General features: G+C 37.7%; 1 protein-coding gene across 1 annotated transcript in view; it reads left to right on the top strand.

The window, feature by feature from the left end:
- Positions 1–23113, top strand: part of TTC17 (tetratricopeptide repeat domain 17) — a 54795-nt gene that overhangs the window by 12145 nt on the left and 19537 nt on the right. The window contains exons 2-16 of the mRNA XM_005480136.3: positions 455–544; positions 1901–2070; positions 3059–3170; positions 4296–4427; positions 5104–5213; positions 5495–5639; positions 6021–6160; positions 6383–6543; positions 6851–6963; positions 7905–8045; positions 8488–8603; positions 9732–9906; positions 10405–10482; positions 12619–12843; positions 14986–15172. Of these exons, the coding sequence (XP_005480193.2) occupies positions 455–544; positions 1901–2070; positions 3059–3170; positions 4296–4427; positions 5104–5213; positions 5495–5639; positions 6021–6160; positions 6383–6543; positions 6851–6963; positions 7905–8045; positions 8488–8603; positions 9732–9906; positions 10405–10482; positions 12619–12843; positions 14986–15172 (2095 nt within the window). The remainder of the gene's footprint in view (positions 1–454; positions 545–1900; positions 2071–3058; positions 3171–4295; positions 4428–5103; positions 5214–5494; positions 5640–6020; positions 6161–6382; positions 6544–6850; positions 6964–7904; positions 8046–8487; positions 8604–9731; positions 9907–10404; positions 10483–12618; positions 12844–14985; positions 15173–23113) is intronic.

The raw sequence follows: 23113 nt of genomic DNA, 5'->3' as shown, positions 1-23113 counted from the left end.
CTTATTAATCCTGAAGACAGTAGATCCTAATGGTGGGCCAGTGTGTTAAATTAGTTGCAGAGAGGAGTTGAAGCTGAACTCCTTTGTGCCTTTTTGGTGGGGAATTTTCAAGGTGCAAAACAAAATAAGTTTCTGTGATTGCAGTTTAAGATATCTAGTATTTCAGCAGTAAGTACTCTGAGTAATGTTTGTTGTGGAAATTTATTTGCCTCTTATGCTTAGAACTTGTGTGCCTGATTTCATTAAAATAGGTTTAAAGTTTGGGTTGAATTGAATTCTCAAATGACAATATTGTTTGAAGTATGGATTTTCATAATGGACATGTTATGAATGTTGACTGGACAGAAAACCTCTGAACAGACAATCTGTGATTGAATGAACAAAACTGCCTCCTTTTAAAATCACTGTAATTAGGTGAATGTCTTACATGATGGACTGTTAAAATCTCTTGCAGGTGGATTCACCAATGAACTTGAGAAACCCACATGATTTGGTAATACTAATGAGACAAGAAACAACAGTTAACTACCTCAAAGAACTGGAGGTAAAGCATACCATTTAAGTACTAACTAATTCTGAAAATACAGATTTTTTTTTCCATAGACTTTATAGTGATAGTTTTAAATCACGAAAATAATTTATTATTGGCAAAGTTCTTCAATGAAAGGATGAAAAATTTTTCAGATCTCAAGAATTTTTTGCATCAAGTTTGCCTAACTGATCTCCAGTTGTATCATTCCCTGTTGTTAGCCATAAATCTTAACAATTTTGGATAAATTCACTAGATTCTGTTGTACTGTATTTTGGAAGAACACAGAGCAAATCATCTCTGTTTTTCTTCAAGCCTTTTTATTATTGAAAAGGGGTCTGGGACCACCCTTTTGGAAAGGGTTTAATGAACTTCGAACTGATAAACTGAAGTTTAAATATAATAGGGGTTAGGTAAGCAAACAGCTCACAGCCCTTCTGGCCATGCACCCTTTTCTTGTGCCAGCTTTGGTTTTATCAGACTGGGATAACTACGTTAACCTAGATGAACACCAGAGAAAAGAAAGCTAGGTGAGCCCCAGAGGTAGCTTTAGATTGAATGGGTGAAGTAGGAGAAAGGAAAATAAGTGGGACTGCCCCTGGTGTGACTGTGTTCAGCCAGTCTTTCTCATCAGAGTGCAGTCTTTTTTGTGGTGATGGACATTTGAGCTGTGGCTAGAATAATACTTGCAAGCTTTTTTGGGACATGGGTTGTGGGTGTGGAAATCGCTGATGTCCAACTTCTAGTACACAAATGACTTTCAGCAGCAGTTACCTATTGTAACTTGTAAAATTCTTGTACAAATTGCTACTAGCATATGTATCTCTATTGTTTCACAGTAGCATGTAATCAAATGTGTATGGCTTTAATTAAAAATACAGGTTTTCTCATTTCACAGATATTCATGTGCAGTACTATTCAAATGTACTCATGTTCAGTTGTACTTAGCACACTGACTGATGATGATTTATTGCAATGTCTTGTATTATTTCCACAAGGCCTTACAGTGGAAAAGAGGGGGCCAAATGCGAAAAAAAAATTATGTACTTGTAGCAATCATTTCTTCTTTTCTTTAATGGCCTATAATGGTTTTGGAGCACTACTAGCCCACTTTTTAGGCAAACAGGAGAGATAAGGACTCATTCAAGTTGTATTATCTCTAAAGAAAGCATTTATATGCCATCCAAATCTAAAAAAGTTCTACAGATGTTATAAAAGATAACGAAGTATTCCCAAAATTTAATCAGAAATTTTCAGATTTTTTGAAATGAACTTTGTTTTAAGGAAAAAGTGGAACTGTAGAATTGTAACAACTATAGCATTTGCTTTCATTGGTGTCATATGCTTCTGTGTCCTTTTTTTTTTCTACAGAAACAGTTAGTTGCTCAAAAGATTCATATAGAGGAAAATGAGGACAGAGACACAGGGCTGGAACAAAGGCATAATAAAGAAGATCCAGACTGCATTAAAGCAAAGGTGCCCCTGGGGGACCTAGATCTGTATGATGGCACATACATCACCTTAGAGAGCAAAGATATCCGGTAATAAGACGCTTTAATAACATAGTTTATATTCTGAGATTTTTACTGAATGAAAATAAAATTAACAGTACCTCTAAACACAAGTGAAAAATGACCAGCGCTGACTTTCTTTAGATGGCAGTTATTGTTTTGTGTTACTGTGGAATAAAATTGAAACATCTTCCACTAGCTGTGAGCAGGTACAATGTACAAAAGCTGTTTCCCCCAAACCATCTATGCTAACCCTGCCCTGAAACTTTTCCTTTCTTCCAGTTCTACCACTGTTACTTTGTACTGATACAACCAGATGTGTGAATTAAAGTGAAATATGTCATGTCAAAGGGGGTTGAATTTGCTTGAGTGTGCTTTCAGTGTTTTGAGCTAGATATTTATTTTAGTGGAAACTGTCTTGACTCAAATTTAAATGAAATTCCATTGATTACCAAGCTGTTGAACTTTCTGATCATATTTTGTCCCCTGTTTACAAAGTGAAGGATGAGCAGCCAGTGTACTTGACATTCAGCTTCATTGGTGATTCGTCTTTAAGAGTGACTGTTTTGTTTTAGTTGGTTTTTTCATCATAATCACATGAGTACTTGAAGTGGGAAAATATCAATTTTTTCGTCATACACCTTCATTTGGACTTCTCATCCCCCGCATTTGGGATTGGTTTGTTTGCTTCAGCTGAAGAGCCTGCATGCATTGCCATTTGCCTGGCAGATACATCATTAATCATAGCAGTGATACACTGGGTTGACCCTGATACGTTTTGGAGGCTATCCAAATGTTGATATTTTCTGTAAAGCAGACAAATTTATTTATCCTATAGTCATGACATCCCAAAACAACTGAAATCTGGGAATACAACAGAAATGTGCTAATGAGCCCGAACAGGGGATTTCTGTAATGATTAAATCAGAGTACTCTGTATCAGCTACCATGCTGCCTCTTAGGAGCTTCTGCAGTATTTTAATCTGCAGTCTGCTGTGTTATGTTATTATGTTCTCAGCCCTGAAGACTACATAGACACAAAGTCCCCAGTGCCTCCAGACCTGCAGCAGCCAGACTGTACAAAAGTTCTAGATCTTCCATACAGTATTCATGCTTTTCAGCACTTACGGGTGAGTGAGCAAATGCAAGTAAGTATTTTTCCCCATTAGGAAGAGGAATAGAAAACTGCTACTGGCAGTTCTCACTCTGGGTTGAAAGGTATTGTAATTCTCCAAGACTGCTTCACACTTTTTAAAACTACAGTTGGGCCCTGATTAAAGTACCTGCGTATCGGAGGTTATGCCTGTTCCATCAGGTATAACATTTTCTCTTGTTATTTTTTCCTTTATTTTAGAGGGCATTTTTAGGAAAATGGAGTCTTTTGTTTTCGTAACACATTTCATTAGCAAATCAGTAGCTTTCCTTGGGACTACAACTAGCTTGTGAGTTGTCTCAGTTGAAATTTGGAGAATGCTGAACAGGGTCATTAAAACGTGTAAAGATTCAGAATAAAAATATTGTTTGCAGTTTTGTTGGTAGCTCCTAACAAACATGAATGTCTGTTTGGTATCTGAAGGCCAAGCCCCAACCCAGAGGATGAGATAATTGTTCCCTACTAGTATAAAGTTTAGATGCGCTAGGAAAGTTAGAGCACAAGAGTGGTGGGAAAACTGGTTGTGTCAACAGCGTTATGTGAGATTTTCTAATGCAGATGCAACTTTAGTGCTTTTATCTTGATATTTATTTTATTGCAAGTCTTTCATCAACAAATAAGGATTTTCTTACAGCTAAATACAAAGTGGAGTTTTTTTAGCTCTGTTCCTGGATCTGGATGTATTTTTGAAAGAAGTGTGTTTATGCCTGGGGAGAGAAGAAAGGAGAAGAGGTGTAGGGATACTTCCACCATGTGAATGTAACCTTACAACACTGACTTCAGTGCTTCCGTGGTCATTAGTGAAATCAGTAGCTTCCAGATACACAGTGCCACACAAACTGAATATTTCCCCTGTAGAATTCACAAGCAGAGGCTGCTTTTGACTGCTTCTGCTGTTTTCCCATTTGCCGTAATATATATTATTATATTATATTATATATTTTCTGTCATAGGTGAAGTTGTTCTATCAATTCCCAAAGATCTTGAAAGGAAGATAAGATTGTAAAATAACCAAGCCGCATGTTTTCCTGGAGTCATGCTTTTGTTTGTATTTCTCTACTCTTAAGTGTCAGCAAATACCTGTATTCAATTTTTATTTCAGGGTGTCCAAGAAAGGGTTAATCTTTCTGCACCCCTGTTACCTAAAGAAGATCCAATCTTCACATACTTATCACGGAGACTGGGAAGAAGTATAGAGGAAATAGGTCACCGTATTTATGACGGGCTTATGAAGGTATGAAACTGGAATCTTGCTGGGTGCACTAAAAAGAGGGCTGGAGAGGTCTCACAAGTATAGATACACCTCTTACAAGCAGTCAGATCCAGTTTTGCCCATATATTTTTGGTTTACAGTCAGTTTCAAAAGGCAAACTTTGGATAGGCAAGTAGAAGCAGGAGAAGGCATCAGCAAAGCCAGTAAATAGTTTCTGTCATCTTTAAGGATTTATGTAGTTATGCTGTCTAGCAAGGCACATTCATTGCTTTGTCAAGGTAAATAGAGTTTTAAAACAAAATATACAGGTACTTGAAGAGCAAGGAAGAAACAACAGTACTGAAGTGTGTATGTTTTTGTTAAATGTCTTCCTGCAAAATCTAGGAACCTTCATTGAACTCCAGCTAAGATGCTGATGCTTAAACTACTGTCACCTCTCATTTCACCTCATTTTGTATTTTTACCTTCCTGAAATGCAGAAATTCTGTTTCTTTAATACATGAGTATGCTAGTTCACTGTTCCTAAACATTGACAGCTTTGCCAAATGGCAGCTTTCCAGTGCAGGAGGATAGCTTAGAGCAGCTGAGCGCCAACTTTGCTGCTCAGCTTTTCATCCTATAGTAATTAAAGCCCTGATTAACCTTTTAGTTCATGTGTTAGTAGTTAGTATCGTTCATGTGTTTCTCGTTACTGCAGAACTCTTCTTCCTGGGTACTCTATAACATGGCTTCTTTTTACTGGCGAATAAAGAATGAGCCATACCAAGTAGTAGAATGTGCCATGCGTGCCCTTCACTTTTCTTCAAGGTAAGAATTGCTAATAAGAATTTCTTCTCAGATTGCTTTTCTAGTTATCCTGGTTAGTAAACAGGTTTTAGTTTCTAAGACAGTATGCTAAGGAATAATCTCTGTTACTTGTTCTTGGTCTCTGTGTGCTATACTAGACATATACATAGTTGAGACCTTTTTCTAGCAAGTGATATATTTTAATGTGCGACTGGCAAATTAATATGTCCTTGTGCATGATTTTTACACAGTCTTAACTTCCTTTAATGTTAGTTTTTAATTTTTTTCTTTTATTCTTTTAGGCAGAATAAAGACATTGCACTGGTAAACTTGGCAAATATTTTGCACCGGGCTCACTTCTCAGCAGATGCAGCTATTGTGGTTCATGCAGCTCTGGATTACAGTGACTTCTTTACCAGCTATTACACTTTAGGAAATATATACGCAGTAAATACAATCTTTATTTTCCAAGACTTGAAGAAAATTAAATATTACCTGATCTTTTGGGGTTGACTTGTAATGGTTTACTCTTTTACAGTGTGTCTTGTGCTCCATGTGTATCTCATGCTTAATGCTTAAGATTCTGTCAAGATACTTTTATTCAAAAGTCTGTCTATTAGCGAAGGCTTTTATCTGCACCTGGAAATAAATTCCAGTAAAATTCTTCTGCAGCCTTCCTTTAATAGGTGTAGTGGCTTGAGTGTCAGAAATGAGAGGCTGCTTGTTATCATTAATTAAAATTTCAATTAATGGCTTCTTTAAAAACTGAGTATTGTTTATTAAATATTACTATGCAATGGCTAATTCTCTCTCTTGGTCATTCTTCAGATGCTTGGAGAGTACAACCACTCAGTCCTGTGTTATGATCATGCTCTGCAGGCCAAACCAGGATTTGAGCAAGCTGTAAAAAGGAAACATGCTGTCCTATGTCAGCAAAAACTTGAGCAAAAATTGGAAGCCCAGCATAGGTAACTAAAATATCCCAGTGGCAATTTAATGTCTGTAGTTCTGTTGCAGCAGTTATTCACACTTCAAGAATTGTTTTTAAATTTCTGTATTTCTTTGATTATGCAATAGAATTAAGGATAAGAATACTTTAAGAAACCTAGAGGTAAAAATATGCAAGAGTGTAGGAAAAGATGGTATTCTTGAAAACATTCACAGTAAATCTTCTCTGTTTAATTTCCAAGATCACTTCAGCGAACATTAAATGAATTAAAGGAATATCAAAAGCAGCATGACCATTACCTTAGGCAGCAAGATGTTTTAGACAAGTACAAGCTCATCCAGGAGGAACAAATCTTGAGGAACATCATTCATGAGACACAGATGGCAAAAGAAGCTCAATTAGGTACAACTTCTTCATGTTCATGCTCATTAAAGCAATGAAATATGGCACATATTCAGATAAGTGTCAGGATATAACTTCTTCATATATTAAGATGGCCCTGAGTGGCTCTTGGGTTTTGCTTATTAAAATAGGAGATTGCAGTATGTTCTTGGACAGGGAATTCTTTTTGAGTCTTTTGAGTCCTCTGGGCTGACAGGGTAAATAAAAAGGATTGACCATACTGGGAGCAGAGAGATTGACTGTGTGCTGTCTTTTGTTCTCAGAAACGACACTTCTCTAGTATAAAAAAATATTTTCTGCTCTGCAGGGAACCACCAGATTTGCAGATTGGGCAACCAGCAGCATAGCTTGCACTGTCAGTGGGATCAGCCTGTTCGTTATCACCGCGGAGACATTTTTGAAAATGTGGAATATGTTCAGGTTTGTGAATTGATACCACTGCCTCGAGTTACATCCCATTTGCTTTATTAGTAAAGTAATTTCAGTTTTTTCAGGGTTGACAAAAGGGTTACATTTTGGATGTAGTAATTAAAGTGAGAAATCTTAGTCTTTCTTTTCCAGAGTGCACAGTATTTTAATGCATGTTTCTTTTGATACTAGTGCAAGCGGAGAGACTATGAACTACAGAAATAGAGAGGGTTTCTTGTAAAAGGCTTTGTTTAACTTAGAAAAGAGAATTACTTGAAATCAAAAACTTCATATTAGTCCAAAGCCTTAGTTCCCTATGATTGCACCAAGAAAATTTTGTACAAGAGTATTACGAAGTTCTGGAAGCAGGGTGTGTACTGATACTGAAAATCCAGAATGACAGGCACCTAAGCAACACCTCTGCTGTGTTAGAACCGCAGATAAGGATTATGATTTCAGTTATTTTGCAATGTGGAGTATGTTCTTAAGTTTCCCCTTAACTAGTTTAAAAATAGGAATAATTATTTTTAATTTTGCTGTTGTCTTCTTGTCTTTGATTGTTTTTCCTATTATAGTAATTATGAATTCAGATTTTTGAGATAATTCTGAAAGCCATGAGTCTTAGCAATTCTGACTTGATTTTGAGCCATGCAATCTAGATAAGCAGATTTTATTTATGGCCTATTACAAGTATCTGCTTGGTACCTTTTAGCATTTTTTCCTTGATTTGCACTTGTGTTTTCATTGTTGGCTTATTCACAGTATGAATATTACTCTTTCATGGTCTGAGTGGATCAAGAGGCTTAAATTCCTTTTTTTTTTTCTGCTACCCACAGTTCAGCTTATCAGTGAGGCTTAACTGCATAAGTGAGGAGGAGGGGAAATAACATGGAGAAATTCAACAAGCAATGTGCCATCTCCTATATTAAAATTTGTCTTTCTGCTGTTTCTAGTTTGGTGAAGACTCTTCAACTTCCAGTATGACATCCATGAATTTGGACCTTCATGCAAACCAAAGTGTTCACAGCCAGTCCTTGCAGTCTTCCCCTGTGGCTCGTTCCGTTGTTTCAGTGTGGAGTGTGGAACCCAGCAGAGTGAGTGAAGAGAATGAGCTTTGCTCTTTCACAGAGGAGGGGTGAAAGTGACTCCTCTCCTTGTTTGTGTAAAACTTTCTAGCATCTGGGCCACAGTTTTGATGTGTGACAGCACTGGAGAACGTAGCATTCCAGATTTGTTCAACATACACTTATCTGTCTAGTTTCTCTGTGCTGATTTCCCAACCTTTGAAACTACTGGAGCACTGAGAGAGTTGTTCTGTAAACATCTGCTGCAAGTAAAGTGGTACAGCTAAAGATAGAAATTTCAACTGCTGATATTAAAAAAAGATGGAAAAATAATAGCTGTAAAGATCTCAGTTTTATTTTGCTTTGGTTTTTTTTTCTTAAGACTATCCTTTAATATCTCTTTTATTACCTTGTTCATTAGAATATTGAAAATATTGAGAAAATATTAAAAAATAATTCCTTTCCCCCTTAGGACAAACAGCATATTCTTTGGCCTCAGCGGTCAGACTGCATGAAGTCTTTCCCCAGAATTCCTGACCCAGAAGAACTGCCAACTTATTTCTTGCCTCCAGAAAACAGGGGATTCAGGCAAGTGTTGATTTTAAAAGCTGTATTTGTAAATCTTTGTTTTATGAGTGAAGAGTATTTTCTTTCTGGAGAGGATGGATGCAATCAGTAAGCAACAGCACAGAGGTGTTCAAACCTCTTTATCTGGCATTTCCACAGAAGGAAGGCATTTTCCTTGATTGTTGTCTTTGCTGTAAGTATAACAGCCAGAGCCAATTTCATGGTGATTCTTCCCTGACTGTTGGTCAGGAGTAAGGGTGAGAACACTAAACACAGACAAAATGGGGATTTAAGCACAAGTCTGAATGTCTTGTGAACTATAGTAATAAAAAAACAACTTGAAAGAGAGAACGAGGTGAGCATCTATTTAATAACTACAGTTAACTCTTGTACATTACATATGTCCTATTAGCTTTAGTTATGATGACACAAAACAAGGAAGACCAGAAAACAGTAAAAAAGGATTAGGAGTGGAAAACTCCAGCTCATTCCTTTGGGACAGAGGTAAAAAATCAGCTTAGTCATGGATGAGTCAGTTATACTTGTTATTATATAGGATAAAATAAATGTGTCTGTACTGCAGTAGCTAACTTACATAGATCAATACAGTGTTGTAGTACCCTAGTCACTTAAATTATGACAAAAATAGTAAATAGTAAAAAGACTGTTTTGTTCTACCTAGTCATTACAATAGTAGTCTTGAGCTTGTGTTTAAGGTTTCATCTAAAAACATCCAGCAACTTCTTTTGGAGAAAAGCAGTTTTCATCTTAGAATGTTATTTATACATAATTTGGCTACATCATGATGTTTTTGAAATCAAGTTCTAGTGTAAAAAATTCTACATTTTTTATCACATATTTGTTTAGTCCTAAACTTCATAGAATTCTTATTAGCATAGTATGAGAACCTTCTGTTATCTCTACTGCACTGTTCATTGTTCTTGTTATAAACACATTATTCTGTGCTTAAAAATGGAAAGTAAAGACCTTGTAAATTACTTTTCAAGGGAAGGGTGGTCCTTGAGTTCTTCACGTTTGCAGCTCGTGTCTCACAGGAGTCTGCAGTACGAGGCTTAGCAGATTCGTGTATTTCTACATGATGGCATGCAGCACATGCTGTTTATTTGTCTTGGTTCTCCTTATTGCTAGAATCCAGCCAATACTGAATATTCCAGGAGATATTGTTGAGCATGGAGAAGCACAGGCACCAGATTGTTCTTCTATTACTGATGCTCGTAATAATGAATCTCTAAACATACTGGTCAAGGAACTAGACACTAATCTAGATTTGAAATTCAGGATGCCAGACAATCAAGCAAGACAGGTAAGAGATGTTTTCTTGTTGGTTCTCTTCTGGTTTAAAATCCTCCTTTTTATTGCCTTAAAAATGTTATTCAGGTCATAAAAGATTTTGATATTTCAAGGTAATCAGTACTTCTGAAAAAGGTGGGCAAATTCTTTCTAATAGTATTGGAGAAAGGGTTAACTTGTCTGGCTTCTTTCAGATGCTGACCAAAAGCACACAAAATGGGAAATTTAATTTACTCTTTGAAATTACATCTTTCTTTTAAATCTAACAGTCACTTGATACGATTAATTTCCAAGAGCTGCTGCATTCTGCCAAGCTGGTAACTCTCATAGGCCATTCTGGAGATTGGTGGCTTTAAGTGTTAACTGTTCACATCCTCTTCTTGGTACAATGTATTTTATCTTCCCTTTGCTTAAGAGAAGATTTAAGGAGGCAAGTGTTGAATGGCCCTTGCAGATCTTGACTGTAAAATTTATTCAGTAGTTTGGGGAAAAACAAATCTTTGTCTTTCAGGTTTTGCATTCTCGTATCAACAATGAAACTATTACACTGGCCAAGATAGGAGTGTTTCTAGATCATGCCATGAAAAAGGTATGTCCATCTGTCACATGAGATGAATTCAGAATTCTTACTTGAGATTTGTTTTTATACTTCTGAAGTAATCAGTGACACACTAGAAAGGAGTTTATTTGCGGCCTGTAACTGAAATGAAAGTAACTTTAAAAGCCATGTTTACAAAGCAGAAATACATAGAGAAGTGTCTAACTTAGCTTAATGTGGACCAAACAGCCCTGTAGTTGCTTGTTGTTGTTGTAAGGATATGGAGCAGCAATATATTAGCTAATTCTGGCAGCCATTTTCTTAACTGGGAGAAGTAGCTTGAAGCTACTCCTCCGTCTGCCACCCTTCCTGCATGCCTGCCTTGTGCTCTTCCTCCTCCTTCCCACTACCCTGCTTTTCCCCCTACTCTCCCTCCAAGGAAACCAACCTTCTGTCAATCTTGTGTCAGGATAATTAGCACTCTGGGGCAAAGAACGTACCTCTGTATAGAAGCCTGTGGAATGCCACCTCCATCTTGCGTGGGGCCTTTGAGAGTCAAGTGACAGGAAGCATTGAGAGAGACGTTGACTCTTTTTGACATGTCAAGCTGATATTTCTCAGTTTAACTTTCTTGTAGAAGTTGTGTCAAGGTATTATATGTAGATACTTTTCTAGTCTAAAATCAGTACCATTTAGTATGTGCATCTGTCTTAACCAGGAGAAGAAATGAGCAGTAGGAGTTGATTCCTATTACTGTGTTGTTCAGAAGAGTCCTATACATGTCTAATGTCTTACTGTACAGTGCATGAGTATTTTGGTTTTCACTGTAGTATTCTGTTGCTGTCATGCTAAAAGCCTGAACCTTTCTGCCTGCTGATGTAGGAGCAGTCTAGTGTTTTACCTGTTCTGCTAATGATAAACTACTTAGAGCAGGAATGCCAGAGTTAGTATCTTTGTAATGGGAAAGAAAAAATGCTAATAACTTGCTGAGAATTTAGTTAAGGGAGGTCATTGAGACCTGTGAATGAAGAGTAATTCAATGAGGAGTTTGGAATGAAGAACATGAGGAGTTTGGCATGAAGAACAATGTGCATTGCAAAACAGGGATCATTAATAATCTTGAAATCACAGGTTATGTAAGGTACTCCAAACGTTGAATATTGTATCATATTGCTTTCTTTCAGTTCATCTAGAACCATAGTTAGAACCCCTCTGTGGGAGGGGTTTTTGAAAACCTGGAACAAAAATGTTCTTACTAACTCAACATAGTATCACTATTTTGCTTCCTTAATCCTTGCTGCTTGTTTCCTACTCAGGCATGCATTTGGGCTTCAGACATGTAGGTAGAACTGAACATCCATTTCAGGCATTGGTTTTATGCTATAAATATTTTGTAGAATTGGGTGATAGGGAATGATGAAAATATTAGAAACTAGAACATGCTTCTAAATAATTTCAAAGTGCATCTGAAAGGGGATGTTTTGCCTACCTCTGTCAATCTGTCAGAATTTTTGAATTTGATATTTCTCCTCTAGGTTGAGTGCTTCTTTTTGCTGTTACAGGTTAAACAGGAGGAAGGAACATTCAAGGTGTATTTGACACTTCCTCCATTCTTTCATCTGCTCTCACTTACTGCTTACTATTTTACAATCTTTAAATAGTATCTAATGCATGCCAGTTGTCAACTTTAATGAGACAAATAGACAACTAAATCTAAGAAAAAGCAACTCTGAAACCTTAAATTGACAGGGAAAGGTAATGTTAGACAGGGGACCTGGAAGCACATCTGCCTGATTTTCCAGTTCTAGCATTTTACACTGATCTGTGTCTGTATAATTTTAAGACTCTGCAATAGCCCTCAAGCGTTGCTTGCTGTAGTGAACTAACCATTATCACTTGTACATTTTGAGGGATTTTTTGGTCATGATACAAAACATTCATATGAGTAGAGTGTGAGCAGCAGCTGCTACTAAATTGCAGTTCAGCCTGTAAATCATGTCCATTTGAGTAAAATGGAGCAGTTTGAATAATCTACTAATAGTTACAGCAAAGTCTAATTTGTATCCATTTAACAATGTAGTATGCAAGAGTGAGTTCTGTTTGCTTATTATTAAAGAGCAGGCATTTCTGTCTTCCTGAGACACCTCTTTGTGGGTGTTTTTATCCTTTTCCCTGACTCTTCTATAGCCAGAAGATCCTCTGTGGCTTGTGCTTAATGAAGCTGGATTGTACTGGCGTGCAGTTGGAAATAGCACCTTTGCTATCACCTGTTTGCAAAAAGCATATAATTTGGCTCCACATGAGTATCAGGACATCCCTCTGGTCAACCTTGCTAACCTCTTGTTTCATTATGGTCTTCATTCGGATGCCAGCAGACTCCTGCTGAAGGCTTTGGCCATCAACGCCTCTGAGGTAAGATGATGGGATTTTGTGTTTGCCCAGCACTGAATGTGTTTTCCCTCATTATTTTCTAAGTACACGTTACTTGTGTTTACCTGCACATGCAGTTCATCTTCCAGCTGGTGATTTGCAATGGATGTTAATTTCCATATAAATTCCTGACTGCACCAGGGGAGATGCTGATTGTTGAAAGTATAAACATCTAGAGAAGTTCTAGTAAATCAGTGACAGGCTTCTAGCCTCCCAAAACCTGTATTATGAGCAGTGCCTCCAAAGAATTTAATCTTGGTGTGTGCCAAGATTTTAACCTAAAACAGTGATCTGTCAAGTTGTCAGCATTGTATCTTGATTCTTAAAACCCTTAAAGTAGTGTGTATACCACCAAAATCTTTATAGACATGTTTCTGTGACACTTGATTTTTATCTGTCCCTAGTTTTATTTGTCCCTAGCTTTTGTCTATCTACATAGAGCAAAATGTGTTCTAGGTGTTTGGTGGCTTTACTTCCAACCATAGATTCAAATCAGGTTTTTGTATTTCTGAACAGTAACGTGATAAATATCCTGTAGGTTATTATTCAGAAACTGTTTGAACTACTGGACTGGCCAGAACAGTTGTGAAAGGAAAGGGGGAGGGAATTGCATAGCAGGGAACATCTTTTTTCCAGCAGGTAATTTTGGTCTTGCATCACAGACACTTCAGTAAGAAGTTCAAGTGACTCTTTCCTGTGCTTCTAGCTCTCTAGTTAGATTAACAGCATTTAAACCTGCCAGGCTGTCAGTCACCTAGCATATAAAAAAGCTAAAAACAGAGTAAGTTTGTTCAGTGCAGCATTCAGAAACAAATTTTCAAGTGTTGGAAAGGAATGTAGTCCATTTGGGTGGCAGGTAAGAGTGCAAAAAGAAACTACAGAAAGAACTATGCTTGATTGATTTGCCTTAAGAAGAACATATGAAAACACAGGCTTGGAGAGGAGGAACCTAGGAATCCTCAGGACCATGCTGTGTGAGTAGGGCTTTTCTTGAAAAATAGTTGTAATTGCTGCCTCGTTACAGTAATGCCTGCTCGTGTTTTTTTCAGGTGTACTCAGTCTGTAATACCTATTGTACCAGAAAAACTAGCAGGAGGCATTGCACTTGAATGGTATTTCCTGGAATATAATGGAAAGTAAATACAAGTTAAAATTAATTGCAGCTACTGGGAATAAAAGATGTACTCCATCAACAAAAGCTCTTTAAAAGAAAAAAAATTCTGTTGCTCAGCTTGCACACTTTACTGAATACTGTTTAGTAATGCAAGCTGAGTTGGAAAAATCTTCAGCTGCTGCTCAGTCTTCACATTTTTAGATAATGAATGTAACAACTGTTTCAGTGGGAAAAATGACTGCTTAAATTATAATACTGTAGTCTTTATTCTAGCAGCGTATTGGTAACTGCAGCAAATTACTTTGCCCAAGTGAAAGACTTTTCAGTCAACCCATAAATGTAATGCTTTACTCTGTGCCTGTAACAAGGTGTTGACTTCTACCCAGTGAAAAAGGTGTTTATAATCTTTACTTTTCAAAAAAATACATATTTTAGAGATAGTAGCCAAAAGCAGTAGACAAAAATAATGTTTTACAAGGAATTGAAAGGCATAAATGTGTACCCCTAGGCTAGTGTGACATTGGTGTTACCACTAACCTAGCTTTTCTGAGGTAAATCTGAACACTCTTGGCAAATGCAATGAATCTGTGCCCTGCTAGAACACTAGTGATATTTTAATTTTTTGTGGACTTTTAATGATTCTAAATTGCCTTTGCACATTTCAGTTTAGTCCTGTGGCATTCTCTGCAGTAAGCATTATGTTTCTGATGGTTAGTAAGTCAGTACTTCAAGCTTCATTTCAATCTGTGTGTATTTAACAGCTGTTTTTTTGTTGTGGAAAGATGAAACTCTTAACACAACCCTGTGGCAAAACAGCTTTTGGTTACCACCAATGCATCAGTCTGTTAGTTTTCCGTTGTAAGAATAGGCAGTGCCTGTTTAGGAAGTTTTCTAAATTCTTTCCCACCAAATTTATGAGGGTGTGACTTGACAAAGGTATTTCCTAGTTGGCTTCAATCTTAAAACAGTGAGCATACTTATGCTGCAGTGTGTTGCTTTTGTATTCACAGCCCCTGACTTTTCTGAGCCTAGGAAATGCATACCTGGCTCAGAACAACATCAGTGGAGCCCTGCAGGCCTTCAGACATGCACTGGATTTGACAGCCAAGTGCTTGGAGTGTGAAAGCAGCCTGAAGATGATCCGCTGTCTGCAGTTTTATCCTTTCCTCTACAACATCACCTCTTCTGTGTGCAGTGGTAAGCAACTGCTGAAAGGTGGACCACAAGTGAAATAATGTCTGTTTGCCTTGGGTGTTGGAGATTTTTTTTCCCCCAGGTTTCCACCCTTCTGCTTCACAGTGCTTTCTACCTTTAAGGATCAAGGTTGAGACGTTGCTTTTAATGGAAAAGTTACAGTCCATTAAATAATTGCTTGAGGATGACTTCTTGAATATCTAGAGGGCTTCCACTGAGTGCAAATTACTTCCTGACTGTCAGTAATACCTTAACAGCACCACCAATATCTTACTGGTTAACAAGGAATGCTGGATTCAGTATTTATGAAAGGGCACATCTGCTTCTAGGCTACTCAACAGCTCCTTTGAACATCCCTTCAGGTTTTATAGTCAGCTGGATTTGTTTCCTTAAAGCTGAAGAATTTGATGAAGAACAGTTTAGTTTGAATTCATATGCTTTCAGTGTGTTCAGTACTTTGGTTGTCATTTTCTAGAGTTCAGTCTTCAAGGAATAGACTGTCTTGTTGTCAGCATTATATTATTTGTATGAGGCCAAGATCATTGCTCTTAACACTCCAAAAATCTGTAAGAATGAACTAGAATCCAATCTCGCCCCCCAAAAAATTTGTAAATATTTTCAACTGAATTATTTATGGTCATTAATGACTACTTATATTTTTAAAAAATAATAGTTTTTGGAGGTGGATTCTTTCATTTTATTCAGTCCTACTGAATATATTCAGTACTTTGTCTGTACTTGAATATGGCCGATGCAACACTCATGAGCATCCTTGAAGACTATTTATTAATATATTTTCTAATCCCTTTTGTCTCAAATTGTTACTAAGGTAACTTTCCATCTAATATTTTCTTTATTTTCAGTGTAAACCTCACTAGAGAAATGCTTGTGATTCTTAGCATTCCTAGGACTTCCCCCTGAGGGTTTTTTAAAACTCCCTCTCCCTCTCTAAAATTTAAAAGTGTAGAGGCAGGGAGAAACCTCCTCTGATTTAGCATCTAGAGTTGTGCTGTCTAAACACAGACTAGAAGCCATCCTGTCTCCTGGTACAATATGGATGATACCATCGTAGGTGAAATTCCAGGACTGTGCCATTAAAATAATAGTACAGTTTATGGCCCTGTGCACTTTGCTGTGATTGAGAGCCCATCAGCTGTGCAGAGAATTGAGTGCTGTTTGTCTGTGTGGGCTGCAGTGAATGGTGTAGCAGCCCAGCTGATGGATCTCATGCTGATATCCACAATGTCAACTCCTATGCTGGCACCTGACAATGAATCTCTTAACTTCAGATTGCCCTTAAAAAAATCCTAGGAGATACTGTAAGCAGTAATGGAACTTGCACATTTCATCACAAGAGACACATTCTTCTAAAAAGAAAAACAAAACAGTGTTTGTTTACTGCTAATTAAGGTCTTTTTAAAACTCAGAATGTTAAAGTTATTCCAGTCAAACTTCAGTCATAGCTACTCTGTTTTGAAGTTAAGCAGAAAGCAATTTAAAAGTATACTCACAGAACTTAAACAGAAACGTGCAGTGGTTGTATCTGAACTCCAAAGTTATCTTTGGCATCTTTTGTTTTAAATGCTTTTCTTCCTTCAACTTGGCATAATGTAGTTTGCTTGATTTTTGGCTTCTGCTTGCATTGGTTCCTGATCCAGGGCGTTCATTCTGAGGTCAGCTGTTACAACATATACTGTTTAGGACATTTGTGTTTCTTGAATGTGAGGGAAAACCCATCTCAAAAGTGCTTAAGAGAACAGTGTTATCTTGCCTTTTTTTGCCAGCTTGGCCACTGGTTAGCAAAGTGAGCCTAAATATATTCATCTGGTACATTGGAGCTGAGATCTGGTCAATATGGAATTTGTAAAGCTGCTAAATCAACAAGGAGCAGAATATGCCTTAGCATGTTAATGTAGTCATTAAATTTCACTATTCCATTATTTAAGTATTTTACTCTGTATTTATATTATTTGCCTTTTTCTAGGACTTTTCTTAATATTTATTTTTTATTATTATTTATTAGATCTTTGGTTTAGTGCAAGAAACCTGAAAATATAAAGCTGACAAATAGTGTAAATTTCTTTGTGCATTCTTGAGCGAATGTAAGATAAACATATTGGTTAATTCAGCCTTGATGATGATTTGTGGTTTAAGTCCAAACTCAAAATTTAAAAATTGAAAAGTAGATTTACCTATCTTATTTGCATACGGCTTGAGTAAATATTTTTCCCCCCCCTGTGAACTTCAACTGACTTCAGAGAAACCTTGACAGGCTATATGAAAGTGAGGTAAAATCTCTAAAACCAGAATGATTTCAAGAATGTGTACTCAGAAATCATATTTTGCTCTTAAAAGTATCCTGAAACTTTGGGAATCTTCTATTGCTCCTTCAGTCCAAGGAAAACAGTTGAAAAGAGGTTGTTATTATTCACTTGATGGCATGTCATAAATTATTTGTATCCTTTGAGATCAATATACTGAAAAATGTACCGAGAATTTGGAATGTGAGATGTTTCTCTGGTTTAATAGCTTGTTTTGATAAGCAGTCTTTCAGTATTTCTGAAAGTAACAGCAGTAGGCTTCCTGTGCTTTGGGTTGTAGGCCCATGTGATAGCTGTGTTTTTGCTTCGCCTGTCAAAAGCCTCTGTTCATGAAAACTGAACTGAGTAGCGAGACACGGAATTCCTTGCTCTGCTGCCGTGAGCCATTGGCAGAATCCAGCAAATGGTCAGTGGGAATTATATGCTAGCATGAGATGGAATATGGGATCAAAAATCTGAATTCATGGACTGATTTTTGATTACAGTATGTGCTTGGTGTTTATTTCAAATAAGTGAAATAGGCATTTTCTGAAGCATGTTGGGATGTTTGCTATTAGCACAGGACATTGGAAGTGTGACAGACTAACGCTGAGTTTTTGGATGCTTGCTTATATTTTCCTGTCTTTACTGCTGCCTGGTACTGTTTTTTAGTAACTTACTTCTGATAGAGAGAATTTATATTTCAAACCCAAGTCTCGTCATGCACATGAGAATGAGAATTTAAAATCTCAGACCAACACTTTTCTATTTAACTTTTGTCTCCTGTATTCATATTTATATAAATGGTTTTTTCATTGTAGAAGAATTTCCAAAACCGCAGAGGTTTTGGTAGTTTTTTTTATGGAGGACGTGTGTGAAGTGTCCAGTATTATTCCGACCCTGTTACCTGTGACATGTATTTTAGACAGCTGCAGGAGTTCAAGCAATTGTATCTAATATAGATGATATATACAGCAAGAACCCACACAGTGCCTTATTCCCAGATAACTGAGAAAACAGTTGGAAGACTTCATTTTTCCAGCATTATCCTGTGGTGATCCTTCTAGAGGTGACTTGGCAGTGTTAAGGGTGCTGCCACATCAGCTGTTAGGTCACTGGTGAGTCAGTTCCTGAAGCAGGTTAAGAAACTTCGTGTTGCTTGACAGATAACTTCAGCACCCACGTCTGACACACAGGTAACAGGACCAAGAGATGTGTGTTATCAAGTGTAAAAAGCTTAATGTGAAAAACAGGGACACTCTCAAAGGTGCAGAAATGAAATATTTGGGCTGCTTATTAAGCCAGCAGAGAAAGCCAGCATCATTTTTGTCTGGTGCTAAATGGCGCATTGCTGATATTTGTCTTGCACACTTTATGGCTTAAAATATTGCAAGTAGCTTTTATCAGGTATTAAGGTCTGTAGAGGACTATCCAACTGTGGGATTGTTCCTGTGGCAGTTCACTGGCTGATGTAAACATTCAGATGTTGCCAAGCCTTATTACAAAGATTACAGAATATGAGAACCATATTTTTAGTGTGAAGGTCAGCTGGCCATTGAAACATACTGATTTGCTAGTTGCTGTTGGATAAGACTTTTCTTTCTGTGTGTAAACAGAATTGTTGCCTGGGCAAACAGAAGTCATTTGTACTCAAAATATTTTTATCAGACTAAGCATCTATCTCTGTCTCACGGTTCCATTTGTTTGTGAGATCATACACTTCACATTCTTTCAGACAAGACCAGAATTCAAAATCTTATTAATAGACTGATGCTATTCAAAACATGAAACATAACTTGTTTCAAGCTTCAAGTCTTACTGTCTTTGATCCTTGGCTGGATAGTGCTTTTACAAAAGGCTTTGTGCTGCTTTTTGCAAAGTCGAGGGAGTGTGAGTTCATAATGAATGTATGTGGATGCCACCGAGAAACCTGAATCCCTGTGCGTAGAGGGAGTGTGTGTGTGTGAGAGCAGTTCATCCTCCTTCCTCAGAGCGAGTTCTGTAATGGGGATCCGCTTTAGGCGTGCCTTTAGTGCCCTCTTGTGGTACCAATACTCCATGCCACATGAAAATCAAAACTCCTGGTTTATTCTATTTCCCCTTAAAATAAAACATGGAAAAGGTGCTTCAGCTTATATGTATGTGGATTTCCCTTTATCCTTCAGCACTTAGGTTCGTACAAGTTAAAGTAAGTTAAAGTTAATAACCTTATACCTTTAAGCAAATTGACCCGAAGGGGAGAGGTTGATCTGAAAGGAGAATCTCTACTTGAAACTCTAATAGTCAGCTTATGATAGATTAAATAACTTCCTTAAATCAACATCCCAGTTTAAGCAAGCATCTGACACTAGTTTGACAGCTGCAATCAACTCAGGTCCCTTTAGTGGTTGGGGATACAGAAACATTAAGCAAAAGTATAACATCGTTTTCTTTTCAATAATATGTTAAGACACAGGAATGTGAAATACTTGTCATTTTAAAATGCACCTTTCACTTAGTATTCCCTACTAGTTATGACTGACTTGATAGTCCCAGCAACGGCTACATTTTTGTTCCATTTCCTATAGAATGAGGTCCCGTTAGACATTTTTATTGTAAAAGTAGTTTCCTCCTTGTCCAGCTGCTGTATCTTGTTTGTCCAAGGAATGCTTATCACTTAACAGTGTTAATGGTGTTACATTAATGTTAACGGAATAAACATCCCCTGAGGTGTTCACTCTTGGAGCTCTTCTGTATGTTTAAAATTCAGCTTTTTCTCATCTTCATTTGTATATTAGAAGACAAAATTCACGAGTGCTCTTGAACCTTATTGAGAATATTGCATGTACTCTTACTTATCTTAGAGTTTGCAAAAGGGTTAGGATCTTTGGGTGAACATTTGTTTCTCTGTTGCTCACTCTCTTGCCTTATGATAAAGTTCATCTGTATGAACAGAAGAGTCAACATCAGTAGGGTTTTTAAACAACAAGCAGAATTCTGTGAAGCACATGAGCAGCTTGTCAGAGCTCTCAGAAACACATCAGGGCAATAATTTGCCTTGGTCATGTAGCAGTAGAATGGAGAAAGTGGGTTCTGTGTGAAACAGGGGCTGTTCTAAGGTCATTGTTATCCTTTGAAGTTGTTCATTGGTGGCCCATAATGCACAGGAGTGCACCCATGTGTCTGTTGTTCACCTTGCAAGTTTCACCTGGAATCTGAAAATCAAGCTGGATTCTTGTTCCTTCTGGCAGCCAAGCATCTCTGTCATTGAGGATCGTACAGTGACTGTCCATCTGAAAGATCTGGTGGGTGACACACAGGTGGGCTCTAGATCACCGTATTTGGGCTCTTTAGTGATAAAGGAGTAAGAGGAGGTTAAATTGTACGTGTGTAGAGTGAAAACATCTTGCAGAATACAGGCAGGTGGGTGATATGGAGAACGATGTCTGCTCTTTGTCCTGGTGAAACCCAACATCCCTGGGGAGTGAGGGTGTTGGGAAATGTCAGATGTGCTTCTGAGTGGAAGATCTTGGAGAAATCCATGTGAGAATGTGCTGTGTGTGAATAATGTGACTCAGTTATTGTGGGTTTGTGCTACTGTTCCTGCACCACTAGCCCAATAAGGGAAGAAGCAGTTCCCACAGTCCACCTTTGCAGCAGTATTAGAATATTGAGAATATTGACGTGATCTTGAAGATAGTTGACCAGATGCAGGCTTCTTGGTACTTTTCACTCCTTGGAGCCTGATTTAAAAATCATACTTTTCCCTGAAAAGTCTTCATTTAGTGTCTCTTGAGTGGCTGAAGGAAGTTGAAGGTAAATGACCTCGCCCTCATGCTGCTGTGCCAAGCTCATCGAAACCTGTCTTGTCTTTCCATGTATTTTTCTTGTCAAAACTACAGAAAGGATGTATAGAAGAGATTCTTAAATTGAAAAATGAAAGAATGTGTTACTGTGTTAAACATGGTATTTTTAGCTACACCAGGACTCCAAGGCTGTGCACCCACTGCTTGTGCACATTGCTTCCAAGCTGCTGCTTGCTGGAAAGCCATTGAGAATCTTAAAGGTTTCTGTAAACAATGCATGATTCCTTAAGTATATCCATGTTGTTCAAATGTCATTCTCTTTTGCATGTGTTAAATACACTGATTGAGTTTGTTCTGCAGCTTCTTTCATCATGCAGAGTATGCCTTGCTGTCCTACACACATGGCCTGCTTCTTTCCTGCATGGCAGCGTACCTGACAGCTTCTCCCAGCAGCCATCAGTCTCACTTTGCATCATGCTCTTTTAAGAATGGTACACCTGCAGTATTTAGTGTTCTGCATCCATTCTGTCTGCATCATTCCCAAGATCTGAAGGCCATTGGCTAGCAAAGGAGAGAGAAGAAAATTATGGCCTCAGCTGCTGTAGTAACTGAGAGAATGAGAATTGCACTGTGGAAGGGAATTTAGAACTGTAGGAGAAATCAGTGAGAGTTTACTGATGCAAAACTGTTAAGTATGAAGAAAAAGCAGTACAGTATTAAATATAATATGACATTTCCCATTTTTATCTGCCTTTACAGAGCAAAAGACTTTTCTTCATATGTTACCTGGATCTTTCCTTTACTTGAGCAATAGCTACATGTTCATGTAAGAGGAGGAGAAACATCAGACATTGCTCAAAGGGAAAAGGTTCCCTCTCCAACTAAGTTTTCAAAAGCTGATACCTTCAGTTATCAGATATATTACCATTTCTATGCAGTGTGTGGTGCTTTTCTATGACAAGAATGTAGAGAAAATGAGAAATTTGTGACTTTGCCTTCCTCTCTGAGAGGCTTTCTTTGCCAGTGGCAGTTACTTATGTGTAGCTGCTAAAATTTCTTACTGAACCTTAACTGGATGCACCACCTAGAGCTGGACCTATTTAAAAGAGTTCCAACAACTGCATATGTTCAGCAGCCTTTTTAGGAGGAATAGTAATTCCCCAGCTACATCTGCAGGGAGATGTGGTTTCACAAGCACGTTTATTGTTGAACTGTACACACTGAATTAGTGAGTTGGTTAAAGCATGTTTAGAAGAGAAAAGAACCACATATGGGAAAGTGACAATGTGTAGTTTAGTGTCATTAGCAGCTGGCCGAGACCTTGAAGGCTTTATTCACTTGGCCTAAATCTGAGAACTTGTAAAGTGGTGATGTGTGGCCTCAGCCTGTAATGAGTCATGTGGAGGTTGTTTGGAAGCAGCAATGCCATGTGCTCAGATTAAAAAGAGCACTGTATGCTGAGCCACGGAGTGCCAGGCACTTAACTACCCCTGATCTGTCTGCTTTATTGATTTGTTTTTTCCTTTTAAGGTTGGTTGCCTGGTTCATGTGAGTTTGTGTTGTGCTCTGACTGTCCTCAAAGCTTTAAATCTATCATCTGTTCTGGCTACTAGAGACTGAAACTAGGACAGTTCAGCATTTCCCTAGAGGAAGAAATTGAAGCTTCTTGAATGTTGTAACTATTTTGACGAGAAAGGATGTTCTTGCAAAAATTTTTAGTCTTTCTGCAGTAACTATTCTATGGCTTTGTATTGTTCTGGCAGTGTGAGGAGAGTGTTTTCTTGTTGAATTCTAATCTAGAGTGGTTGGCAGTATTCTCATCCAACATAACCTTCTGCAGGTATTTCTTACTTAAGGCT

This window comes from Zonotrichia albicollis, chromosome 6 (assembly GCF_047830755.1).
Source record: "Zonotrichia albicollis isolate bZonAlb1 chromosome 6, bZonAlb1.hap1, whole genome shotgun sequence".
NCBI lineage: Eukaryota > Metazoa > Chordata > Aves > Passeriformes > Passerellidae > Zonotrichia > Zonotrichia albicollis.
This window is presented reverse-complemented; position numbering and strand designations above follow the sequence as displayed.